Source organism: Bos indicus, chromosome 10 (assembly GCF_029378745.1).
Source record: "Bos indicus isolate NIAB-ARS_2022 breed Sahiwal x Tharparkar chromosome 10, NIAB-ARS_B.indTharparkar_mat_pri_1.0, whole genome shotgun sequence".
NCBI classification, from domain to species: domain Eukaryota; kingdom Metazoa; phylum Chordata; class Mammalia; order Artiodactyla; family Bovidae; genus Bos; species Bos indicus.
Genome location: NC_091769.1, coordinates 88,278,119 through 88,298,899, shown reverse-complemented (window position 1 = coordinate 88,298,899; position 20,781 = coordinate 88,278,119). Strand labels below are relative to the sequence as shown.

At 50.8% G+C, this 20,781-nt stretch overlaps 1 protein-coding gene across 3 annotated transcripts in view; it reads left to right on the top strand.

Annotated features, from left to right (window-relative positions):
- POMT2 (protein O-mannosyltransferase 2) overlaps nucleotides 1–15,651 on the top strand; it is a 44,777-nt gene extending 29,126 nt beyond the window's left edge. For 2 of the 3 annotated variants that reach the window (XM_070797915.1, XM_019969303.2), the window contains 12 exons: nucleotides 2,026–2,092; nucleotides 4,340–4,409; nucleotides 6,152–6,230; nucleotides 7,395–7,546; nucleotides 7,982–8,073; nucleotides 9,130–9,206; nucleotides 12,530–12,601; nucleotides 12,915–12,974; nucleotides 13,064–13,169; nucleotides 13,984–14,124; nucleotides 14,269–14,383; nucleotides 15,252–15,651. In XM_070797915.1, the coding sequence (XP_070654016.1) occupies nucleotides 2,026–2,092; nucleotides 4,340–4,409; nucleotides 6,152–6,230; nucleotides 7,395–7,546; nucleotides 7,982–8,073; nucleotides 9,130–9,206; nucleotides 12,530–12,601; nucleotides 12,915–12,974; nucleotides 13,064–13,169; nucleotides 13,984–14,124; nucleotides 14,269–14,383; nucleotides 15,252–15,552 (1,332 nt within the window). In that variant the 3' untranslated portion in view covers nucleotides 15,553–15,651. Of the gene's footprint in view, nucleotides 1–2,025; nucleotides 2,093–4,339; nucleotides 4,410–6,151; nucleotides 6,231–7,394; nucleotides 7,547–7,981; nucleotides 8,074–9,129; nucleotides 9,207–12,529; nucleotides 12,602–12,914; nucleotides 12,975–13,063; nucleotides 13,170–13,983; nucleotides 14,125–14,268; nucleotides 14,384–15,213 lie in introns of all 3 variants that reach the window. The other variant, XM_019969304.2, reaches the window with a different exon arrangement.
- The last annotated feature ends 5,130 nt before the right edge of the window (nucleotides 15,652–20,781 follow it).

Genomic DNA, 20,781 nt, shown 5'->3' with positions numbered 1-20,781 from the left:
ACCTCTATACTGTGACTTCCCTGGTGGCTCAGGTAGTAAAAAATCTGCCTGCAGTGCAGGAGATCTGAGTTCAACCCCTGGGTTGGGAAGATCCCCTGGAGAAGGGAATGGCAATCCATTCCAGTATTCTGGCCTGGAGAATCCCATGGACAGAGGAGCCTTGGCAGGCTGCAGCCCATGGAGTCGCAAAAGAGTCGGATACAACCGAGCAACTAACACTCACTCACTCATACTGTGCAAAGAGCTGTGTTCTGAAGGCCCTATGAAGCTGGTCCTAGTGCTGCCCACCTGAGGCCCATGGGTGGAGACATGAAGTCGTGAGAGTTCTCCAGCGAGCATGTGGGCCGAGGGATAGAGAGTCTGACTTTGTCACTGACTGAGTCTCTGAGCCTTCCTCACCTGTGTCTCCATCAGTAAACTGGGGGATTGGACTTAATAACCTCTAGTAGCCCTCCCTGCCCTGTAGGTCAATGTCTTGTCAACAACTCTGGGTCTTGATTTTTAAAGTATTTTAAAAAAAGTTAGACATGATCTGAGGACCAGTGTTTATCCATGTAGATTGATGTACAACATTCTATTGTAATAGGATACCTATGTTCCTAGGAGACCTCATATTATAAAAAAAACTTCATTGTAAAAATAAATGTTTCAGTGGGAAAAAGAGGTCATGGACTTACATTCATAATAAATAAACGACTTTTCTAATAGGAATTTTAATAATAATGATTTTTGTAAAAAAACAACACAGAGTGCCCCTATGAGCACCACAAAACCATAACATCCTTGAGTAAATTCAGGTTGGGTGAAGTAGATGTATGGGCTATTGTTTCAGAGTTTGAACTTAATTTCTCTATGGCTGCCAAACTTTTAACTTCTTGTATGTTCTTAATACTGTTGTCCCTAATTTTTTCTGAGAAAGCAAGAGCCACTGAAACAAAGCAACCATAATATATGCATAATTTTTCCCCATATGCTAATTCCAAATCACTTTTGAAGTAAATGTCATGTTTTATCCAACTGGAGTTATTAAAACTCACGTTGTAAGAGAGAGGTGTTTATTTCTGTTGCTTCTGGGTGTTTATGTGCTTGTTTGCATGCTTGACACGATTGTATGTATGTAGTCCATCCTGGGAGCTTTGGATTAGCTGGCCGGGTTTGAATCCTGTCTCTCTAGCTGACAGGCTGTGTGACCTTGAGTGGAATTGCTTAACCTCAGTTTCCTTGTAAGTAAGGTGAGGGTAGCCATTGTACCCACAGCCTAGAGATGAGATGTGCCCAGTGCTTAACACAGGGCCTGGCAATAGATGGTAGCCCTTTCCAACAGCAGCAATTTTATAAGCCTTTTCCTGTGCTGGTAAAAAAAAAATGCCCTGAAATGTTTTCTGTGTAATATTCTTTCCTGTGGACATTCTATCATGTTAACTATTCTTTTGTTATTGGGGTTCCCAAGATTTTTGCTGGTCGATTAATCGCAGCATTACATACGTGTGCATGGGCACACACACACACGCGCCATTTTTAAAAATTAGTATATACAAAATGGCTGTGGCTAAAATTTCAGGCTTCTAGGACAAGATATTAATAGAGCTTCTTCCATTTCATTTGGCCACATTCTAGAAAACATAATAGCCTGAATTTTTCATTTAGAGAGTTTGAGGCATGGTCTTGATGACTTTTTAAAATGCACTAAATCCTCTTTGTGTGCTGTAGACTGTGTTACACTGTGTTGTCATGTTTCCTGCCTCAAGGAGGCTGGAACTTGAAAGACAGGATGCAGGGAGGCACAGAGACCAATCAAAAGGGCTTTTGTGGGAAGATGCCTCTAAGTGCTGAAGGAAGGAGGAAACGCACTTAGCAAACACTGCTTCTGGCCCCGTCTGGAAACACGGCCCCTCGGGTGGGTGGCTGGGGCTTCTGAGAGAGCCCGGAGCAGTCCCGGCTCACTGCTGACTGTCCTGTGGCTGACTGTGCTGATGGTAACACTCTCCTCCCTCCCACCACCCCCTCCTTCCCCCACCCCCCCAGGTCACCACCTATTTGCACAAGGACTACAACAACCTGTGGATTATTAAGAAGCATAATTCGAACTCAGGTAATGCGGCAGAGAACTGATGCTTCTATTGTTACTTACTCTGAGCCTTCCTTAACATTTCTCATGCTTCCAAAAGAATGGTTCTAGGATGGGCTTTCCTGAGCATTCTTTGCCATCTTGACTGATCTCAGTTATCCTTTCAAAAGTGATTTATTGAGCCCCCGCTATATTCCAAGGACTGTGGTTGGTCTAGGGATAAGCAGTGAGCTAGAGTGATAAGATCAGGCCCTGAGAGCTGTCATTTTGAAGCCAGAGAGCAGGCCGAGGCTCAGACTTGGTCTGGATGAGGTTCCCTGGGTACGTACCGGGGACACACAGTCGCTGCTCTCGTCTGATTTGGAGCACAGCAAGCCTTGCAGACCCCAGCGTGTGGTACGGCGTGGCTGTCCGGATGTGATAGAGGGCCGCTGCCCACTGCTCATCCCAGAGCTGGGCCAGTCAGTGGGAGACCCATGGGCCTGCCAGCCCTCTGGCTGGCCTTGTCTAGGCTTGCACAGCTGCCTCTGAACGGCCTGGGCGAAGCAGCTCTGAAGCACACCTGGCCTCCTGGGGCTTTGTGGCAAGGGCTGTGTCTGTATCTTCTGTTTTTTGGACAGACAGCTGGCTACCTGCAGGCTGTGCCTTCTGCTGCAGTTGAGAAGAGAAGAGAACAGAGGGCGTCTCCCGCTCACCTGCCGATTGTCTTCTGCCGCAGGTGTTCACTGTGACTCCTCGGCAAACACCTCCTGGCTCAGCCTGTCTCGAGTCAGCTGCTCCTGGTCTTCATGGAGAAGTGGCAACTTCTCATCTGAATTCATTTTCTCTGTTCCTTTCCCCAGCTCCTCTTATTGCCATGGTTTTCTGACTAGAAACGTGACCGACATGACCAGTGTCTTTGCACCTACTCCTCAGTAATATGAACTATGACACCATTGTGTGCCTGCATGCTCAGTCGCATTAGTCATGTCCAACTCTTTGCGACCCTGTGGATGGTAGCCTGCCAGGCTCCTCTGCCGGGTCTGTTCTGTACCCTTATAAGACTGGTATAGATTGTGCTTTGACTTAACAGGCCAAATATAAGTGGTCTATTGCAATGAGGATTTATGAGGGAAGACCAGCTGTCTTTCTAAAGTCAAGTGGGCACAGACCAGCTCTTTAAGCATCCCTGTTCTGTTACCCTGTTGTAGCTTCCAGGTTAAGGTGGCTGCGTTTCACCCAGTAACGAAGGAGTCGTGTGAAGGCAGGTCGCCCCAAGCACTTGGGAAGTGGGAACTGTCTAGATGAAGGGTTCTGTGTTCTTGATGGCCGTGAGTGCCCCTCCCCCACAGGCCCATGTGAAGTAAAACTTCCCTCCCCGTTGATGTACCTGATCTGTCATCTTGCTGATTATTCTTTTTAAGAGACCTTAGGAGGCAGCGTAGGAATGGGCATCTCTCCAGCTGAGGTCTCGAATTCTCTTGCGAGCCAGTGATTTGTCCTGGTAGATCTCTTTCCTGACCTTGAGTGTTGGTGTCCACTCCTGGGACAGAAATTTGCAAGGATCCTTCTGTGTTGCTCTGATTACTGCCACTTTCCTTTTCCACTGTCGTCACTTCATTAGATCTTCATTGGTCTTGACTTCCTGATGATGTAGAAGTAGTCCTTTTCTTCCATCATTTTCTTTGGTTCACATTGATCAAGTCTATTGCCAGAGACAAGATAATCACTAGCAAAATATGCAGGTTTAACGTTTGATTTTGAAGAGAGCTGCGCAAATGATCATTTGCATGGGATTAATATTTGGCAGACTTTATTTTTACTACCCAAAGGAAAATCTTATTATTTATCTTCCCAGCTTAAAAATCTTCTAGTTGGGGGCTTCAGTGCTTGGCCAATAAAGGCCACGTTTCCCAGCCTGGCATACACAGTCTCGCCCCACTTGTCCACCCCCTGACCGATTCCCATTCTCCTTTCTGCCTGCCTTAACCATGTGAAGTCATTTGCCATTGATCAAATGAGTTTTTCTCTTTCCTACCTCTGTGCCTTTTCCCCACTCGTTCACCTGACAAAATTCTCCCTCTCCTTTAAGAGTCTTTTCAAGCATTATCTCTGGGGCACGCTTCCCTTCTCACCTCAGACAGTTGGCTTTGGTCCCACAGCATTCTGTCAGCACCTCAAACAGGAGTTACCACATTGTAAATACTATAACTCTTTACTGGTAGGCCCTCGATTAATACTAGTTTAATGAGTGAACGATTTCGGACATCAGTGCTTGTTTCTTCTTGGCAGATCCCCTAGACCCTTCACTCCCAGTGGAGTTTGTGAGACATGGAGACATCATTCGACTAGAACACAAAGAGTAAGTAAATTTGCTGTTTGGCATAAATGAGTGGTTTGAGCGCCAAAGGTAGGGAGCTCTTTTAAGCAGGAAATAAACAGAATCAGATGTGGACCAAGCCCTAGTAAACAGAGCAAGGCTGCTATGCTAACATGGGAGAATAATTACTTTGCCTGTTTTGGCTTTGGGAAGCTTTGGACTTTGAGTTGGACTTTGAGGGTACCTTTCAGTTTCCTTTTGCCCAGGGGCAGCTGGGAGAGGGCGGGGGAGAAGTATTTGAAGGGCCCAAAATTTCTTCGTAAGGGGTTGCCTTTAAAAAGATATGAGTCTGTTTCTGAATATGGCAAACTAGTTCACTTCTCCAGTGTTCTCCCTGAAAATAACTCAAAATGCCAGAACAATGTAAAAGCATCTTTTGAAAAGCATGAAGAACAGACAAAATAGTAAGGAATTACTACATCAAAATCTCAGTGAAAGGGGAAATACAGAGAAAAAGTGGGATGCTGTGGCCCTGTCTGCCTTGTCCCTACGATCTTGAGTTTTGAGCTTTGGTTTTTGACTGCCTCTTGAAAGAAGTTTTGAAGGCCAAGCTTTAGGCTCACCCAAAGTGGTGAGTTATTGTGATCTTCACTTCAGATTTATAACCCCCAAAGGCTTGGTGTTAGGGTAAATCTGCCCTATCTACCTGTATTCAGAGTTTATTTGGGAAGTCAGAGTGCCCTGGGGGTTAAGGTTTGTCAGGGAAACAAAATCTGGTTCCTGAGAAGTAGTGATTACCAACTGATCTTCATATGGATTTGCAATCCAAATTGATTTTACATGGATTGTCTGAAAATCTTCAAGGCATGAATTTAAATGAACATAATCCTAGATGTGGTAATGTCTCCTAGGTACCTGGCCAAAAGCAAATGTGAATCCTCTTTTGGGAAAGAAATGTTGTTATCCATTCCTATAAATCGTTTTTCAGTAACAGTGTACCGAAAAAGTAACCAAACACTCAAGGAAATAGGGCACTATGTACAAAATGAATGGGAACAGTAGATGACAGAAGCAGCCCTGCAAAAGTTTATGTGAATTATCACATACAGATTTTTAAAATAAAATCAGTGGTTATTATATATATATATATATATATATATATATATATATATATAAAAGCTATAAGCAGTGTTTTTTCCCTAGTCAGTAGGATTATGGATACTTTAATTTTATTTTTATAATGAACATTGACTACTTGTTATGGATAAAAGTAAGGATTATTACAAAAAGCAAAAGTAAATAAAATCTCAGTTAAACCCTGCACTTCCTGCACAGATCCCCACTTGGTAAAACTGACAGGAGCAGAAACAGTAGATGGGAGGGAGGAGGTTTGCCTGTCTCTGGCATATGTGGATTACAAATTTTAATTTTCTTCCCCCTAAAGCTGCCTCATAAGTCAGACTAGCTTGCCTCAGACCACCAATGTGTTCAGTCATCCCCTCTGCCCACTGCTCAAGTTATGGGTGAACAAGAAGTGGAGCCTTTTTCTTGGCACGTGGTCCAGTACTCCTGTTGGTCTGTCCCTCCTGGCTTGGGCAGCTCTCCAGTTCTCTGGGTATTTCTTGTGGGTGAATGGGCAAGAAGGTCCTGGTTTGTTGGATTTAGAAGTTTTGATTCTAATTTTTCTTCCCTGAACAGATGACTCTGAATATCCTGGGTAAAAGAAGAAACATCACACATCTCTTTTCTTCAGGATAATGGCACTTCTCTCTCTTCATTTCCAGGACTTCTCGGAACTTGCACAGTCACTATCACGAGGCCCCCCTGACCCGGAAGCACTATCAGGTCACTGGCTATGGCATAGTAAGTGAGCCACTCGAGTGTGAGCAGGACGCCAAACATTGTGGGGCCTGGCTCAGCGCCATGAGGCGGAGCGGCCTTCCCAGAATTCCGGAATGTTCCTAACGATTGGCTGCACAGGGACTCTTAGCATTCAGGAGCTTTTTGGCTAGGCTTGCTGTGGGAAAGGCCGCCTGTGAAGTCTATTTTTTTCCATCTCTTGCCTCTATAATAACCATGCCATTTTTATGTTCTGACACATAATAAATGTCAAATATGAATACTATTTGAGTCTTTTTTAAAATCATATTGTACTTAGAAGCCACAGGGCCACAATATGAACCCAGAGGAATATACAGGTCTATCCTTTGCTAGATCCCAAATTCTCATTGGCTTTATTTTTACGGATTACCTCTCTGTTCTGCAGAGGAATATTGTCCACCTTGCTTTTGGATTTTTCCTTCTTGGGGTGACGCAGCTTATTGAGGAAGCTCTATGAGTACTTAAGACTTGGGAAGGAGTTTGAAAGCAAAAACACCTAGTGGGAAGATAGATTTATGACCAGCTGTCTAAGTTCCCTTCCAAGGGCTTTGGTGCTTCAGTAAAGACTCTGGGTTCCTTAAGGTAGAGTTCCCAATCCTCTTTCCATTTGCTTATCCCACATTATACTAGAGCCAAGACTCTGAACTTCATCTTTTTCTGGTGGGCATCTCCTGATGAGAATTAGACACAACTGTCTTAATTTCCATAGTATGATATCTAGGCTAGACATTCCTTAGATGGATGAGTGTCCATATGGCCATGGTGACGGATGCAAAGGACCCAAATTTATTTCTGTTGGCTCATAGTGATGTCTTGAGTTTAATTTAAGGGCAGAAGCATCTATTTAGAACTTAAACTGTAGTTCTGTGAAGTGAAGGATTGGACTTCAGGTTCCAGGCTTCATACTACTTTTGTTGGTTGTGATAATGAGGCCTGGGGAAATGGCAGTCACGTGGGATGTTCCTTGGGATGTTTCTCTGGCCCTCTTTTTCTCTTTCCCACCTCAGTCACTTAGGCCAGTTTGGTCTTTGACCTCTGTAACATGATGGCATCTGAAAGGCTGGCCATCTCCCTTTTTTGACGCGCCTTCTCTGAAGTCATCTTATTAATGTTTTATTTGTATTTTTTTCTTAATTTATGTGGCAGAATGGGTCAGGGGACTCGAATGACTTCTGGCGGATTGAGGTTATAAACAGAAAATTTGGAAACCGAATCAAAGTGCTGAGAAGTCGAATTCGCCTCATCCATCTGATCACAGGTTGTGTCCTGGGCTCCTCGGGAAAGGTCCTGCCCAAGTGGTAAGTCTCTGGGGGTTTGGCATCCCAGCAGTGGCTCATGCTTTTCCTTTCACACTTACAAGGAGAATGCCCCGAACTTCCATTACCGAATGATCAGTGTTCCCCTCGTGTTTGGTTTTTCTTTGTGGTGGATGGAGGGAGAAAAGCCATCAAGAACTTTATGGAGCCCAGAGCTCCAGAGTTCCTGTGGTGTTTCACATGTTGTAATAGTTGAGCATTTCTATCTCTGGCCTGTGATAACTCTCTGGTTCTGTGTCTCTAAACTGGGCATGATGTAGGCTAGACTACTTCTGGGATGGTCATGAAACAGAGAAGTGAGAGGCTGGAAAGAGCATGACCGCTAGGTTGGAAAGAGAAGCGTTCCATGCGGCTGGACAGCACTGCTGTCTGGTGAGTTTCAGGTCTTCTGAGAGACATTGTGACTCCTTTTCACAGGGGCTGGGAGCAGATGGAAGTCACATGCACACCATACCTGAAGGAAACCCTCAGCTCCATCTGGAACGTGGAGGACCATATCAATCCCAAATGTGAGTGAGGTCATGTCCTGGGCTGGCTCTGAAGGGAACATCTCTAAGTCATTCTTATCTGAGGAAAATAACCCTTTACAGACTCTGCTGCCATGGTATCTTATTGTTGCATTGTCTTCCTTTTTTAAACCTAGTCTCTTCATATGAATTGTCTGCACGGGCAGCTCCTTTTTCTGCCTGCTCACTTAGACTTCCTATTCTTCTTAAATTCTTCTCCCACAAGTGACCAGTGGCCTCACTTGGGGCCAGAGCTGGTTGCCTCTCACTGGATTTGACTCCTGCTGCCGCCTGCAATGCAGGTCCCTCTGCTTGCCTCCTTCTGGGCTCTCTGTTCCCTCTGTGGTTACCTCCCTAACCTCAAGGCTCAGAGCAAGCTGGTGCTTTCCCTTTCTGCCCCTGCATAGGCTCCTCCCCTCCCCACATCCAGCTGAGGCTATTACAGAAAGTGATGGCCACGGCCCTTGATCGATCCTGTATTTATACTCCCAGGCTCCAATTTGACATTTCCGGTCCAGTGTCATCTTCAACTCAACGAGTCTCTGAGCTCATCCTCTGCCTCCTAAACTACCCCCTTTAGGCTTGATTTTTCTTCTTCATGCTTCCCACTTCATTCTTACCACCTAATTTAACCAACCAGCTAATTAACTAGCTAATTAAACAATTCACTGACGAGTATGCTGGGAGCCATGTAGGGCCCTGGGGATGCCTTGGTGAATGAGATAGGCTGGGTCGCAGTCCTCACAACCTGCTTCGGGTGTGGGAGCTGCATTTGGGGCAGCACCATCATGAAGGGTGACGGCCCAAGGGCTGTGGGTGCCTCTGGTTGGGGGTGCGGTGGGGTGGGGCTTTTCATCTGTTGCCATTGCCTCCCTCAGAATGCCTGCTGAGTGCTACAGGCTGAGGGAATGATGGAGAATTCCTCAACACTCTCACAGGCTTGTTAGCTTGTCAGGAAGGTTACCCTCAGACCCTGGCAGCAGAGTGGATATCATGGACAGACAGCTGTGAGGAGAGGCTGTGTGAGGAAGGTTCACGCCTCTATCTTTCTGTTTCCAGTGCCAAACATCAGCCTGGAAGTGCTGCAGCCCAGTTTCCCTGAGATAATGCTGGAGTCCCACATGGTGATGATCCGGGTACCGTGACCCCTTCCCACTGGGAAGCTTCTCCAAGAAGTCTTAGGCATCCGCAGATTTGGATCACAAATCAGTAACCATGCTATAGGCCCGCTGCCCGCTTGTGGAGGACTCTGAAAGTGTCTTCACATACTGACTTAAACTTGGTCTTCCAAGGCACTGAATGATGGTGGTGATGCTGCTGGTGGTAACTTTGTGAACACTTATGCAGCTCTTGTGTGCCGGGCACTACTGTAAGCACTGCACATGTATTAACTCACTCACTACTCATTACAGGCCTCCAGAGATTCTGTCCCCAGTCTACAGAAGACAGAACTGAGCATAGAGGTTAAGGGACTTACCCAGGGTCACAGCTAAATGGAAGCGGTGGATCTAGGCCTTCAGAGTCAGTGCTAGTGACCACTACACTCCTCTGCCTCTAAGTGATTCTCAGATCTGTTCAAGTGGCAGAGCCCCTGAACATTACAGTGCTCTTGGCTGAAAATCATGAGACACTGATAGTTGATTCCATCATATGAAATTAGAATCAGCTAGGATGAAAGGCCCGGAGAAGGCAATGGCACCCCACTCCAGTACTCTTGCCTGGAGAATCCCATGAATGGAGGAGCCTGGTAGACTGCAGTCCATGGGGTCGCTAGGAGTCGGACATGACTGAGCGACTTCACTTTCACTTTTCACTTTCATGGATTGGAGAAGGAAATGGCAACCCACTCCAGTGGTCTTGCCTGGAGAATCCCAGGGACGGGGGAGCCTGGTGGGCTGCCGTCTATGGGGTCGCACAGAGTCAGACACAACTGAAGCGACTTAGCAGCAGCAGCAGCAGGATGAAAGGCCAATTTGAGTGTGCTGTTTATATGCAGCATAAAATCCCAACCAGGACCCCACTCATGTTCCCAGAGAGAAACAGACTGCATAGGGGGGCATGGTTGATGCTTTTCAAGGTTTTAAAGACTCACTGTTTGTGCTCTATCATTAGTAGCTGACAGCTGACATAGGTTTAAGAACAACTGAGAGACAAAATCTGTAAATTGAGAAAATTCTACCCACTAGCTTAAAATTTCCCCTTTGAATTGGAAAACCCTCCTGCAGTTTTGATGTAGAGGGAGAAAGCTCTTTACTGTGGCTTCTGGAAAACTGGCACTCTGCAGGAACAATGTTTAGAGCCAGGTTTGTGGACCTCTGCGTTGATGCAGAGAGCAGTAGCTCTTGTTTTTTCTTTCCTGGTGAGCCACTGTCAGTTGGTCTCTCCTGGAAGTGATTATGTAAGCAGCACTTGGTAAATACAGTTGACTTATTTCAGCAGATTAAATTTAAAAATCCAACTTTTGTCATTTTTGCACATTGGGAGGTGATGAGTTGACAGTAACCAATCTCCGGGTCACTTCTTCCCTGACTCTGTGCTTGTAGCTGTCACTGTGGCCTGATGACAGAGCTCTTTTGAATATATGCCTGTCAGTCAAAATAGTATTTTAGATCTGGGTAGAATTTTAAGACTAAGTCTAAATAAATAGTCTCATTTCTTCTTTCATTATCTAAGAGGTGGAATCAAAGAAGAAAAGAGACATAAGGAAACTTTGTTATTCAACGGATGTAGAGTCACAATGGGGAGAGAGATCAAAATTGTCTGGACTGTAGAAGCCACAGGGCATCTGTTAGCTGAGCAGGGGTCTCAGGCCTGGGCAGAGAAGGCACCATGCCTGCTGAGGTTAGCTGGAACAAGCCCCCTGGGTACTAAGCATAGAGAACAATGCATAGATATTCAGATTTTCCTTGCTTCCATTTCTTGGTTTACTAAAGGAGCTCGGTTTCTGAAGAGTTTAATGTGTAGGATGCCCTTGGCTTGTTGTAACTCTGGCTGGAGTCCCTGGTTTAGGGCTGAACCGTACTGGCTGGAAGGAATTGATTTCCCTCAGCAGTTGCTCTGGGGTCCAGAATGATTCATTCTTCATTGTGAGGTTCTTAAGATGGCCATAGTGGTTGAGGGGCTGTGCAACTGGCCCATTTGGATCTGACACCCCCCTGTACTTTCTACCCTGAAGGAGCAACCCAGCCACCATAGGGAGGCCTGCAGACAACTCCCAAGCCCTTGAGGCGTTGGGTTAATAAGGCCCTGGCTGGTGGTTCAACGAACCAGGCAGGCCTGGATTTTTCTTGAGCTAGACCCGTGGTCCTTATTAGAGCACGGTTTGTGCCTCCGAGGGGGTATTTAATGATGTCCGGAGATGTGTTTGGCTGGCATAATGGGTAGGGGTGCTATCCAGTGAGTAAAAGCTAGGGCTGCTCACCACTCTACATTGCACAGACCAGCCCCCACAGGAGACATCTGCAGCCCAAAGTGTCAGAGTGCCCAGGTGGAGAAACTTTGGCCTGACTCCTCCTTGGGAAATGCCTTCTCAGTCTGTCTGATGACGAGGTTGGCGCCTTGTTTTAGCAAAGGTCTGATTTTGCCGTATGAAGACAGGTTATTAGATATTCTTGGCTGGTGGACTGAAGGGACTGAGACTGAGTCCTTCAGACTAAAGTGTGCATTCTCAACCGGGGAGTAATATATTCTTAGAGGGCGAATAAAAGGAAACAGTTTTTTAATGTATAAAACACAGGTATTCATTCATTATATAAACAGCTAAACGGAATATCTATAGTATTAAAATGTCATGAGGGGACTTATTCTGCTGATTGTTTTGCAGTATATACCAATGTTAAGTCATTATGTTGTATACTTGCACCTAATGTTATATATAAATTATACCACAATTTAAAAAATGCTTTAAATGTCACTGCAAGGGAGTGTTTAAGGAAAATATATCTTAAAAATATTGACTGGGGACAGGTAGTAATGAAAAAAAATTACTGAGAAACACTAGGCTAAAGTAACTTTTCCAGAGTCCAGGAACTTAAGAGTTCTGGGTTTGGGTTTGAAATTGGCCTTTCAAGGAAACAAATAACTGAGCCCTGATTTTACACGCCCCTCTCCTCATCCTCTTGACACCTTATCCTTTGCCAGGAAGATGGATATATATTTTGTGCCAAGGGAAACAGGCCTGTCATGCCTCTTTCCTTCGAGCAGAGAGTCTGAGCAGACTGTCTCTGCCAGGACATGGAGGCCTACTCTTTGGGCAAAGTGGGGCAGCTGTGGTCAGCAGGTGTGCGGTGACTGAGAGTGACCCCTGACTCTCCCCTGCCAACGAGGGAGAGGGCAGAGGAGAGAGGGCTTGTCTTGACATGGACATGTGGCCACACATCAGAGATGCCCGACCCTCACGTTCCTGTCAGCCTTCTAGAGCTCTGTCTGGACCAGCTTTTTCCTTACCACTTTCCTGCAGGGGAACAATGGCCTCAAGCCCAAGGACAATGAGTTCACGTCCAAACCCTGGCACTGGCCTATCAACTTTCAGGTAGGGCCCAAAGCGAGAGCTCCTCCCCGGGAACGGAGCTGAGGAGGAGGCTGTGGAGCCTGGCTGGCGGTGGGGGGATGCTGGGGTGGTGGGGGCAGGCCTTGCCAGGCGGAGGGTGGCCGGAGACGGGCTCTGGCTCTGCTTGTGCTCGGCTGGACCCAGCCTCCCCAGGGAGCTCATGGAGAAAGTGCCCGCTCCGAGCCTCCTGCCTAGGCTCCCTGTCTGTGAAAAGTGGCCGGTCTTCCTCCCCTGGAGACTCAAGCGGCTGGGCGGGGCTGAGCCCTGTCCCCACTCTGTGTCCTTTGCTCCACAGGGCCTGCGCTTCTCAGGGGCCAATGACACCGACTTCCGAGTGTATCTGCTGGGCAACCCGGTGAGTGCCCCTCGTGCTGCGGTGGGGCCCTGAGCGTGCCGCAGGGTGCTGCTGCCTCCTCTCACCCGCCCGTGCCCGTCTCCCTGCAGGTAGTCTGGTGGCTGAACCTGCTGAGCATCGCCCTCTACGTCCTCTCAGCGAGCGTCTTTGCTGTGGCTGTGCAGAGGGGCGCGCATCTGCCTGTCGAGGTTGAAGGTCGGGTCCCTGGGCTCCCCTGCGCCCACCTAGCAGCCCAAAGGGTGCCCGCACTTGGGGAGTGCTGGCCTGCTGATGGGCCATCCTCTGCCTTTCCCTCCCTTTCTTCCCTTCTCTGTGACTTTTTAGAGCTCAAAGCACCAGATGCCTAGTGCTGTGTTAAACCCTGTGTCCTCCCAGCAGAGTTTATTACCTGTTTATGGATTAGGAAACCGAGGCACAAGGAGGTTAAGAACCTTGTCCCAGTAGGTGACAGAACTGAGGTTCACACCCAGGTGGTCTGCGTTCAGAGCCTTCACTGTTGACCTCTACACTCTGTGCACGACTGCCCATTTTTTCTCTTCTGCTCTCCTGTCCTCTAGTCAGGAGCAAAGCAGCCCCCAGGCCATGGGCTGCAGCATCCAAGACGTTCACACAGGTCCTCTGCTGCCTCTGCAGCTCCGTGTCTGCAGACATGGTCCCAGGCCACCCCTCCCCAACCCCCGTCCTCTCCTGTGCCCGCACCCCCGCCCCGTCTTGCTGCAGAGATCTGTGTGGCAGCAGAGATGCGGGAGCTGGGGCCGGAGGCCGGGCGGCCTGCTCCTGAGGTTGGGCGCCCCTGCTGGGGGTGCCCAGGCCTCCCGGGCCAGGGAGTAAGCAGTTCCTTCTCCTGCCAGCCGCCGTAGGGTTGTTCACCCTGGGGGGTGAGGGACGGAAGGCCCATTCGGGTGACGTGGCTACTGTGAGTCACATGGCGAGGAAGGGGCAGAGCTGCACGGGGCAGGCTCCATGCCCGTCCCTGTCGGCTGACCAGGCTGTGCTGCTTGGGGCTCAGGGCTGTCCCAGGTCCTGCTGCGAGGAGGCGGGCAGCTCCTGTTCGGCTGGATGATGCATTACTTCCCCTTCTTCCTGATGGGCCGGGTCCTCTACTTCCACCACTACTTCCCCGCCATGCTCTTCTCCAGCATGCTCACAGGTCAGCGCTGCCCTCTGGGACCTGGGTGATGAGGGTGGGCGGGCCAGACGAGACCACCGTGGAGCGGCGGTGCTGGGGGAGCCCATCTGCCTCCCCAGAAGACGTCCTCTGACGGAGCAGTGAGGGGTTTCCCTTCCTCCCCAGGCCTTCTGTGGGACACCCTCCTGCGGCTCTGTGCCTGGAGCCTGGCCTCCTATCCGCTGGCCAAATGCGTGCACGTGCTGGGCATCCTGAGCCTGCTCCTGGGAACTGCCTACAGGTGAGCGCCCGCTGCACCTGCATGGCCGACCCCCCAACCCCAAGGCCTCAGCCCTGGGTGCGTTTTTGAGCCCCTGTTGAAGCACACTGGTGCCTGGCTGTGTCTCCAGAGGTTCGTTCTGGTTTTGTTGAGCCCAGTTTGGGCCCTGTCAGCCACGGTTTCCAAAGCCCTCCACGTGACCTGAAGGGGCAGCAGGTGGAGAAACATGCACTAACGCCCTGCATTCTCACCTCTAGCCAGCGGCTCCCAGCTCTGCACCTCTCTGGCTCATGTTGGAGAGCACCCCTCTGCAGTTACCTGGCTCCTAGCTGGCGTGGCTCTCAGCGGGGGGTAGGGGGGGCAGGTGATAGAGGGTCGCCAGGGGGTGCAGTGTGGCTCAGAGTAACTGCAGGGAGGATGCTGTTTGGCAGGCCGCCCCCTCCCCCATCTCACAGTCTCACAGATCTGCAGTTGAGCATCACTGGCCTTGAGGGGCCAGGGGCAACATAAAGTCCTGAACTGGGAATAGGAGACTTGTGACCTGAGAGCACATCCACATTTTAACAGAGAGTCTGGGCCACACAGCCAATGACCAGACCCTGGACTGCTCTGTCTCCTGGGCCTCTTGAGAAGAGTCCTTTTCCCTTACTGTCATTAAGTCGCTCTCTTTCAAGGTCCCAGAGTATGGTGTCCCCACGTGGTGAAGTCACACAGGCGTGCTGACACCTCAGGGTGGGTCCCGTAGGTAGAGAAGGTCTGAGGAGCTGAGCGTCAGGGGTCTCAGGGCTCCCCGCCTCTGCCGAGGCCCTAGGGTGCCAACTGCCACCCCCCCCCCGGGTTCTCCCCCACAGTTTCTACCTCTTCCACCCTCTGGCTTATGGGATGGTAGGTCCCCTGGCCCAGGACCCCCGAAGTCCGATGGCCGGGCTCAGGTGGCTGGAATCGTGGGACTTTTGAGGCCACTTCGAGGACTCCAGCCTGAGACCAGGACCTTCGTGGGGACGGCCAGCTGTGGAGCCAGTCCCCGGACCCTCCAGCCGTGGAGGAAGCAGCCCGAAGAGCCTGTGGACTTGCACTGCCTGCCAGCACGCAACCCGCTGGGGAGCACCGCGGCCCTGCTCCTCACAGAGGCTCCTCCACTGGCTCTGCTCAGCCACAAACAACTTCCCTCTCAGCCCCGTCCCCCATGAGTGGATGAGTGTGAGCGTGCGTGTGTCCGTGTGCCTGTGCAGTGTAGACCATGGCTGTGGACAGTGGAGCATCATAAACTCTAAGAAATCGTCCAGGGCTACAGTAGTATTTTCTGGTGTTTTTTTCTCACTGGATTGGGTTGTAAGATTCATCAGAAGTTCTCAGCTCCAGGAAGGCTGACTGCACTGACCCCGCCTTGGGGAATTACCTCGGGTGGAGCCGCCAGGATGGTCAAGGCTGTGCCGCCCTCCTTCCCGCAAACAAGCAGATACCTAAGCCAAACACCCCAAGCTGGAGGGCCCGCCTCCTGCCCGCAGTGTGTGCTCAGGGGCCCGGGCCCCAGTGCAAAGCAGCCCCGCTGGCCCTCCTCAGCCCTCGGCTCCTTGCCGTCTGGGAATGCTGGGCGTGTGGTTGGCGAGGGGCACGGCACCCCATCCCTGGTGCTGTGTCCTCAGGGCCTGGGAGCCAGGGGCAACTAGTGGCTGCCCATCCCCTTCCTTCTGCATCCAGCCTGGCTGTGAGGTTGGGACCCATGCTCTCCCACCGGCCCCTCTCCTAGCACCCAGGGTGAACGTGAGGGGTTGGGCTGAGCTCCCGGTGGGGTGTCCGGGGCCAGGTTGCCCAGCCTTTCTGGGCTAGTGCTCCTGTCACTCACTAAGCTTTCCCCATGTCTCCTCCTCTGGTCCCCAGTGCTGATGCCCTCCTTTCTCTCTGTTTCACCCCCTTCCTCTGGGTCACTGTTTCACCTGTCTCCTTTTCCCCAAGGCCCCAGAGCACCTAGGCATGCATCAGAACTTCTCTTTACCACCTTGAAGCCCAAGCAAGCAGCTCGGAGCTGTTCCTTTTACTTCCTCCCCAGGTGAAAGAGAGAAGGAAAACCCTTGGGCCAGAACTGAACTAACCCAAGGCCAATCCCTCAGCCCGCCTTCATCCTCCTGGTGCATGACAAAGTATTTTTTTTTGTCTCAGAGGACTGTAATGCTTCAAGGTTTAATGATGAACCTCTTGCTACTTTCCATCTTCCCTCCTCTGTAGCCCCCACCAGCTCTGCCAAGGTCAGAGCTCTTTCGAGCTTTGCTCGGTGGTTGCCACGGAGACTGGAAATTGGTCCCAAGGACAGGCTGTGCTACCCACTGGGTGGTGGGGAGGGAAGCTTCTGGCCATGCTCGGATGCTCAGACCGACCATCATTAATGTTAATAGAGGAAACGCAGTCACATCCAAAGCAAGGCAGGTTTGTTAATTAGATCTGGGGCCCCCGTGACCTCCCTTTCCCAGGGCTGCAGCCCTTTTGACTTCCCCTAGCAGGAAGCACTGCTGCCGGGTGCTGAGTCTGGGCTGCTTGCTTAATTGTGTTTCTGGAAGGGAGGGAGAGCAGGGATGGAGAACCTCTGCTGTCCCATGCCCCCCAGCCCCCCACTTCTCTCGCTCAGACCAAGTTGCTTTCTTCTGAGCTGGGGGCAGGGGGCAGCCCTCTGGGTGGGCTCTCCTGGAGATGGAATGCGGGAGACCCTGGGCTTGACTGTTTCAAAAACCAGTGGCCCCACGCTGACAACTGGGAGGTGGTGGCTGCTTCTCCCAGTGCCTTACTGCCTAATAGGAACTCGTTGGAAGGGAGGTGCCCTGAAGGAGCCAGAGGGGCAGCCACTCTGGTGAGGGCAAGGAGGGTAAACGCTCAGGTGGCCTCCTGCCCAGCCGCCCTCCTAATCTGGCCACCCCGGGGACAAGAGCTTCCTTGGTCTCTTCCACTGCTCTCCGGAGATGGGAGAAGAGCTGTCTGCCCACCCCACCCCCTCCTTTGCCCAGGCTGGCGCACGCTTGGCCAACACAGCTCCAAGGACCCAAGTTGTGTTGTTAGAAGATGCTGGGGAAAGGGGCTGTCAGAGCCATGCTCTGCACATGGGCTCCAGCCCCCGGAAGAATGTGACACGTCCCGCAGACGTGCTGGTGGAGGAAGGAGACATTTGCCAGCTCAACCTCCAGCCAACTTCTTAAACCACATTTTATATTAAAAAAAAATTTTTTTTTCCACAGATAATCAGAGGCCATTTACTTTTGTAATAAATAGCTCTTATTTTGAATGCCATGTTGTTCTTGTTGTACTTAATTGAATCTGACTTGCCCTCTGGCTCCCAGAACGAAAAGAATGTTTGGAGTGTAAGAACCGTTCCATTGTGTCTGGAGTCTGAGCCATTCTGACTCCAGCAGAGGCCCTGGGCTGGGCAGGTGAACCCGGCTATAGCAGGAGACACTGAGGCCCTCTCATGAATAAGGTTACTTGAGTAATGTTGGTTGTTACTTGTATTTATTTAAACTTATTCCCAAATAAGCAGGAAGCTGGACCTTATTTTTCCCTCTCGTAACCTCGTCACACAAATATAAGGAGAGAGAGAGAGAGCGTCCACTTTGAGACAGCTGAGCGGCCCAGCACTGCAGCACTGATGTCCATTCTGCTCCCCAGAGGCCCCCGTCTTGGCAGGCGTTTTCTCATCAGGGGTCACGTTAAGGTCCGGAGGAGGTAAGAGCTGATGTGTTTTGGACCGTAGCTGAGGGAGGAGAGGAGTCCAGTGTACTGTGAAACCGGGGGCCTTTGGGGCTCCCTGACCATGCCCCCTCCTGCTTAGGACCAAGAGGAGCTGGAGGGAAGAGGAGGGAATCCTGCAGCCCCTCGGGGGGTAGAACTGTCGAGGACAAGCAGGCTAGGAAAGGACCAAAACCTTCCTGGCACAGCTCGGTTTACCACCTCCCAACACGTCTGTGACACCCGAGTCCTCATAAAGGCCCAGTGAAGTCACAGCGTTTTTGTTCCCGTTCCACCCAGGAGGGATTCCATTCCTTAGCCGAGGTGCCACGAGCAGTCAACAGTAGAGCCAAGGCTGGGTTTCCCAGGTGGCGATAGTGGTAAAGAGTCCTCCCGCCAGTGCAGCAGATGTGAGAGACCCGGGTTCAATCCCTGGGTTGGGGAGATACCCCTGGAGATGCTAAGTCACTTCAGTCGTGTCCGACTCTGTGCAACCCATAGACGGCAGCCCACCAGGCTCCCCCGTCCCTGGGATTCTCCAGGCAAGAACACTGGAGTGGGTTGCCATTTCCTTCTCCAATGCATGAAAGTGAAAGTGAAGTCGCTCAGTCGTGTCTGACTCTTACCGACCGCATGGATTGCAGCCTACCAGGCTCCTCCGTCCATGGGATTTTCCAAGTAAGAGTACTGGAGTGGGGTGCCATTGCCTTCTCTGTCCCCTGGAGAAGGGAATGGCAAACCCACTGTAGTATCCTTGCCTGGAAAATTCCCACGGACAGAGGAGCCTGGTGAGTTGAAAAGAGACAGACACGACTGAGCACTCAGCAGCAGCAGCAGGGCCTCGGCACTGAGTTGGGCTTTTTCTGCTTCTGCAGCCTGGTGCTGGGACTAGAAGCACCTGCCCAGGACAGCCTGGATCCCCTGGGGAGAAGGCATAGCCTCAGATTAGCATGTTCCTTCGCACCTGCTGCCTAAAGCACCGACAGCTCGTCCAGGGCCCGGTGTTTGCTGGTGCAGCTAGACCAGTGGTCTTCTGGGAGGGAAAAAGCCTTGATCTGTAGCATCTGTCCAGTCTCATGGTGCAGATGCTCCACCATGGCCTCTTCCAGGCCACTAACTTGATTGATGTCACTGAGAAACTGGAAAGACGAACCCAGTTGGCTCTCCCGAGCCATCTAAGAGCCAGCTCCAGCACCCTTTTGACCCAGACCCGGTGACCTTGCCTTGGTCGGAACTATGGATGCAGCTCTTGCTCACAGTCCATTAAAGTGACGGAGACAGTGGAGCACAGAGGTTTGGAGGAGGGGCCAGGGTCAGCCTTGAGGTCAAATACTGGCCCCCCCACTTACGAGCCAGTTACTTAACCTCGTTGCCTCCATTTCCTCAACAGTAATACAAGGGCAAAATAAACAGGATCTACTTGACAGAGTTACTATGAGAATGAAGAAAGGTAATGACTCAAAGTCCCTTGCATAGTATCGACATGGATCTCAGAACGTGTTAGCTCTTTATCGTTGGTGATAAAGCAGCCTCCGTGACAACACTGGCCCTACAACACTGGCCTCTCCTCAATTAGAACCTCATGCCCAAGTCTGTGGGCAGATGCCGGGAGTGGGGCTTTTGTGACTTTTCCCCAGCCTCTCAAATGTGGAGTCCACCCCTGTGTCTCCTGATTGGAATACACCACCCAGACCGCAAGGCTCAGGCAGGTTCCTGGGCCTTTTCGCTCAGGGGAGCGGAGATTAGAGAGCACTTAGCTCTCTCCTCCTGCCTCCTCCCGGCTCTAAAAAGGCAGAGCGAGTGCTGACTGCACCGCTTACTAGCTAAGGCCATCAGCTCGCTAACCCGTCAGACTCCAGACCCTGCCCAAAGGAGAGAAGAGGCAAGCAGCATCCCGAGAGTAGACTGTTGCCAGGAAGTGCACACTGGATGGAGTGGGAAGCCTTAGATGAGCCAGCAGGCCTGCACGGAGCCCTGGGCATCTGGGCACCGAAAGATAAAGGTCCCCAGAGATACATGTGGCCCTCCCCACGACCTGCCGAGCTGGCTGCAGGGCCATGGGACGCCGACCCGGGAGTCTAATCCCCGAGCACCCAGCTTTCTCCCTTCAGCCCCCAGGCCCTTTGTGCTCTCCCTCGGGGATCTCCTGGACGCCTTAGGACACACGCCAGCTGCCTTGCAGCTTTGCTCCCCTGCTCCAGCCCAGAGACCCCCAAGATGTGAGGAGGGATGGGGAAGAGAGAAATAAGGTGTGCTCCCAAGTCCCGCATCCCTGGAAGAGGGAGAGAAGAGAGATGGTTTTGCCAAGTTTGCCTGGGAGCAAGAAGAGTGCTGCTGAGGCCCTCAAAGGATTCCATACTTCATGCCTAGCACAGGGTTGGCCAGCAGATGCTCTAGAGGGCAAGGATTCCATACTTCATGCCTAGCAGAGGGTTTAGCATGGAGCCTCAGCCAGTTCATGCCTGAAGGGTACACCCACCTTGTACCCACGGACCAAAGGAGGTGGGCTGAGAGGTTCCTGGAAACCCCACTCCACCCCCCTTACCACACCACCGAGGAAACTGGAAAAGAGGCGGGCAGACTGCCGGCGGATAGGCTTGGAGAGGACATAATGAAAGATAAGTGAGGATCTTGTTCTTTAAAACAGGGACCACTAGGCCTGGGCTGGGGCCCATGGCACTTGCAGGCTTGAAAGAGAAAGGTTCAGG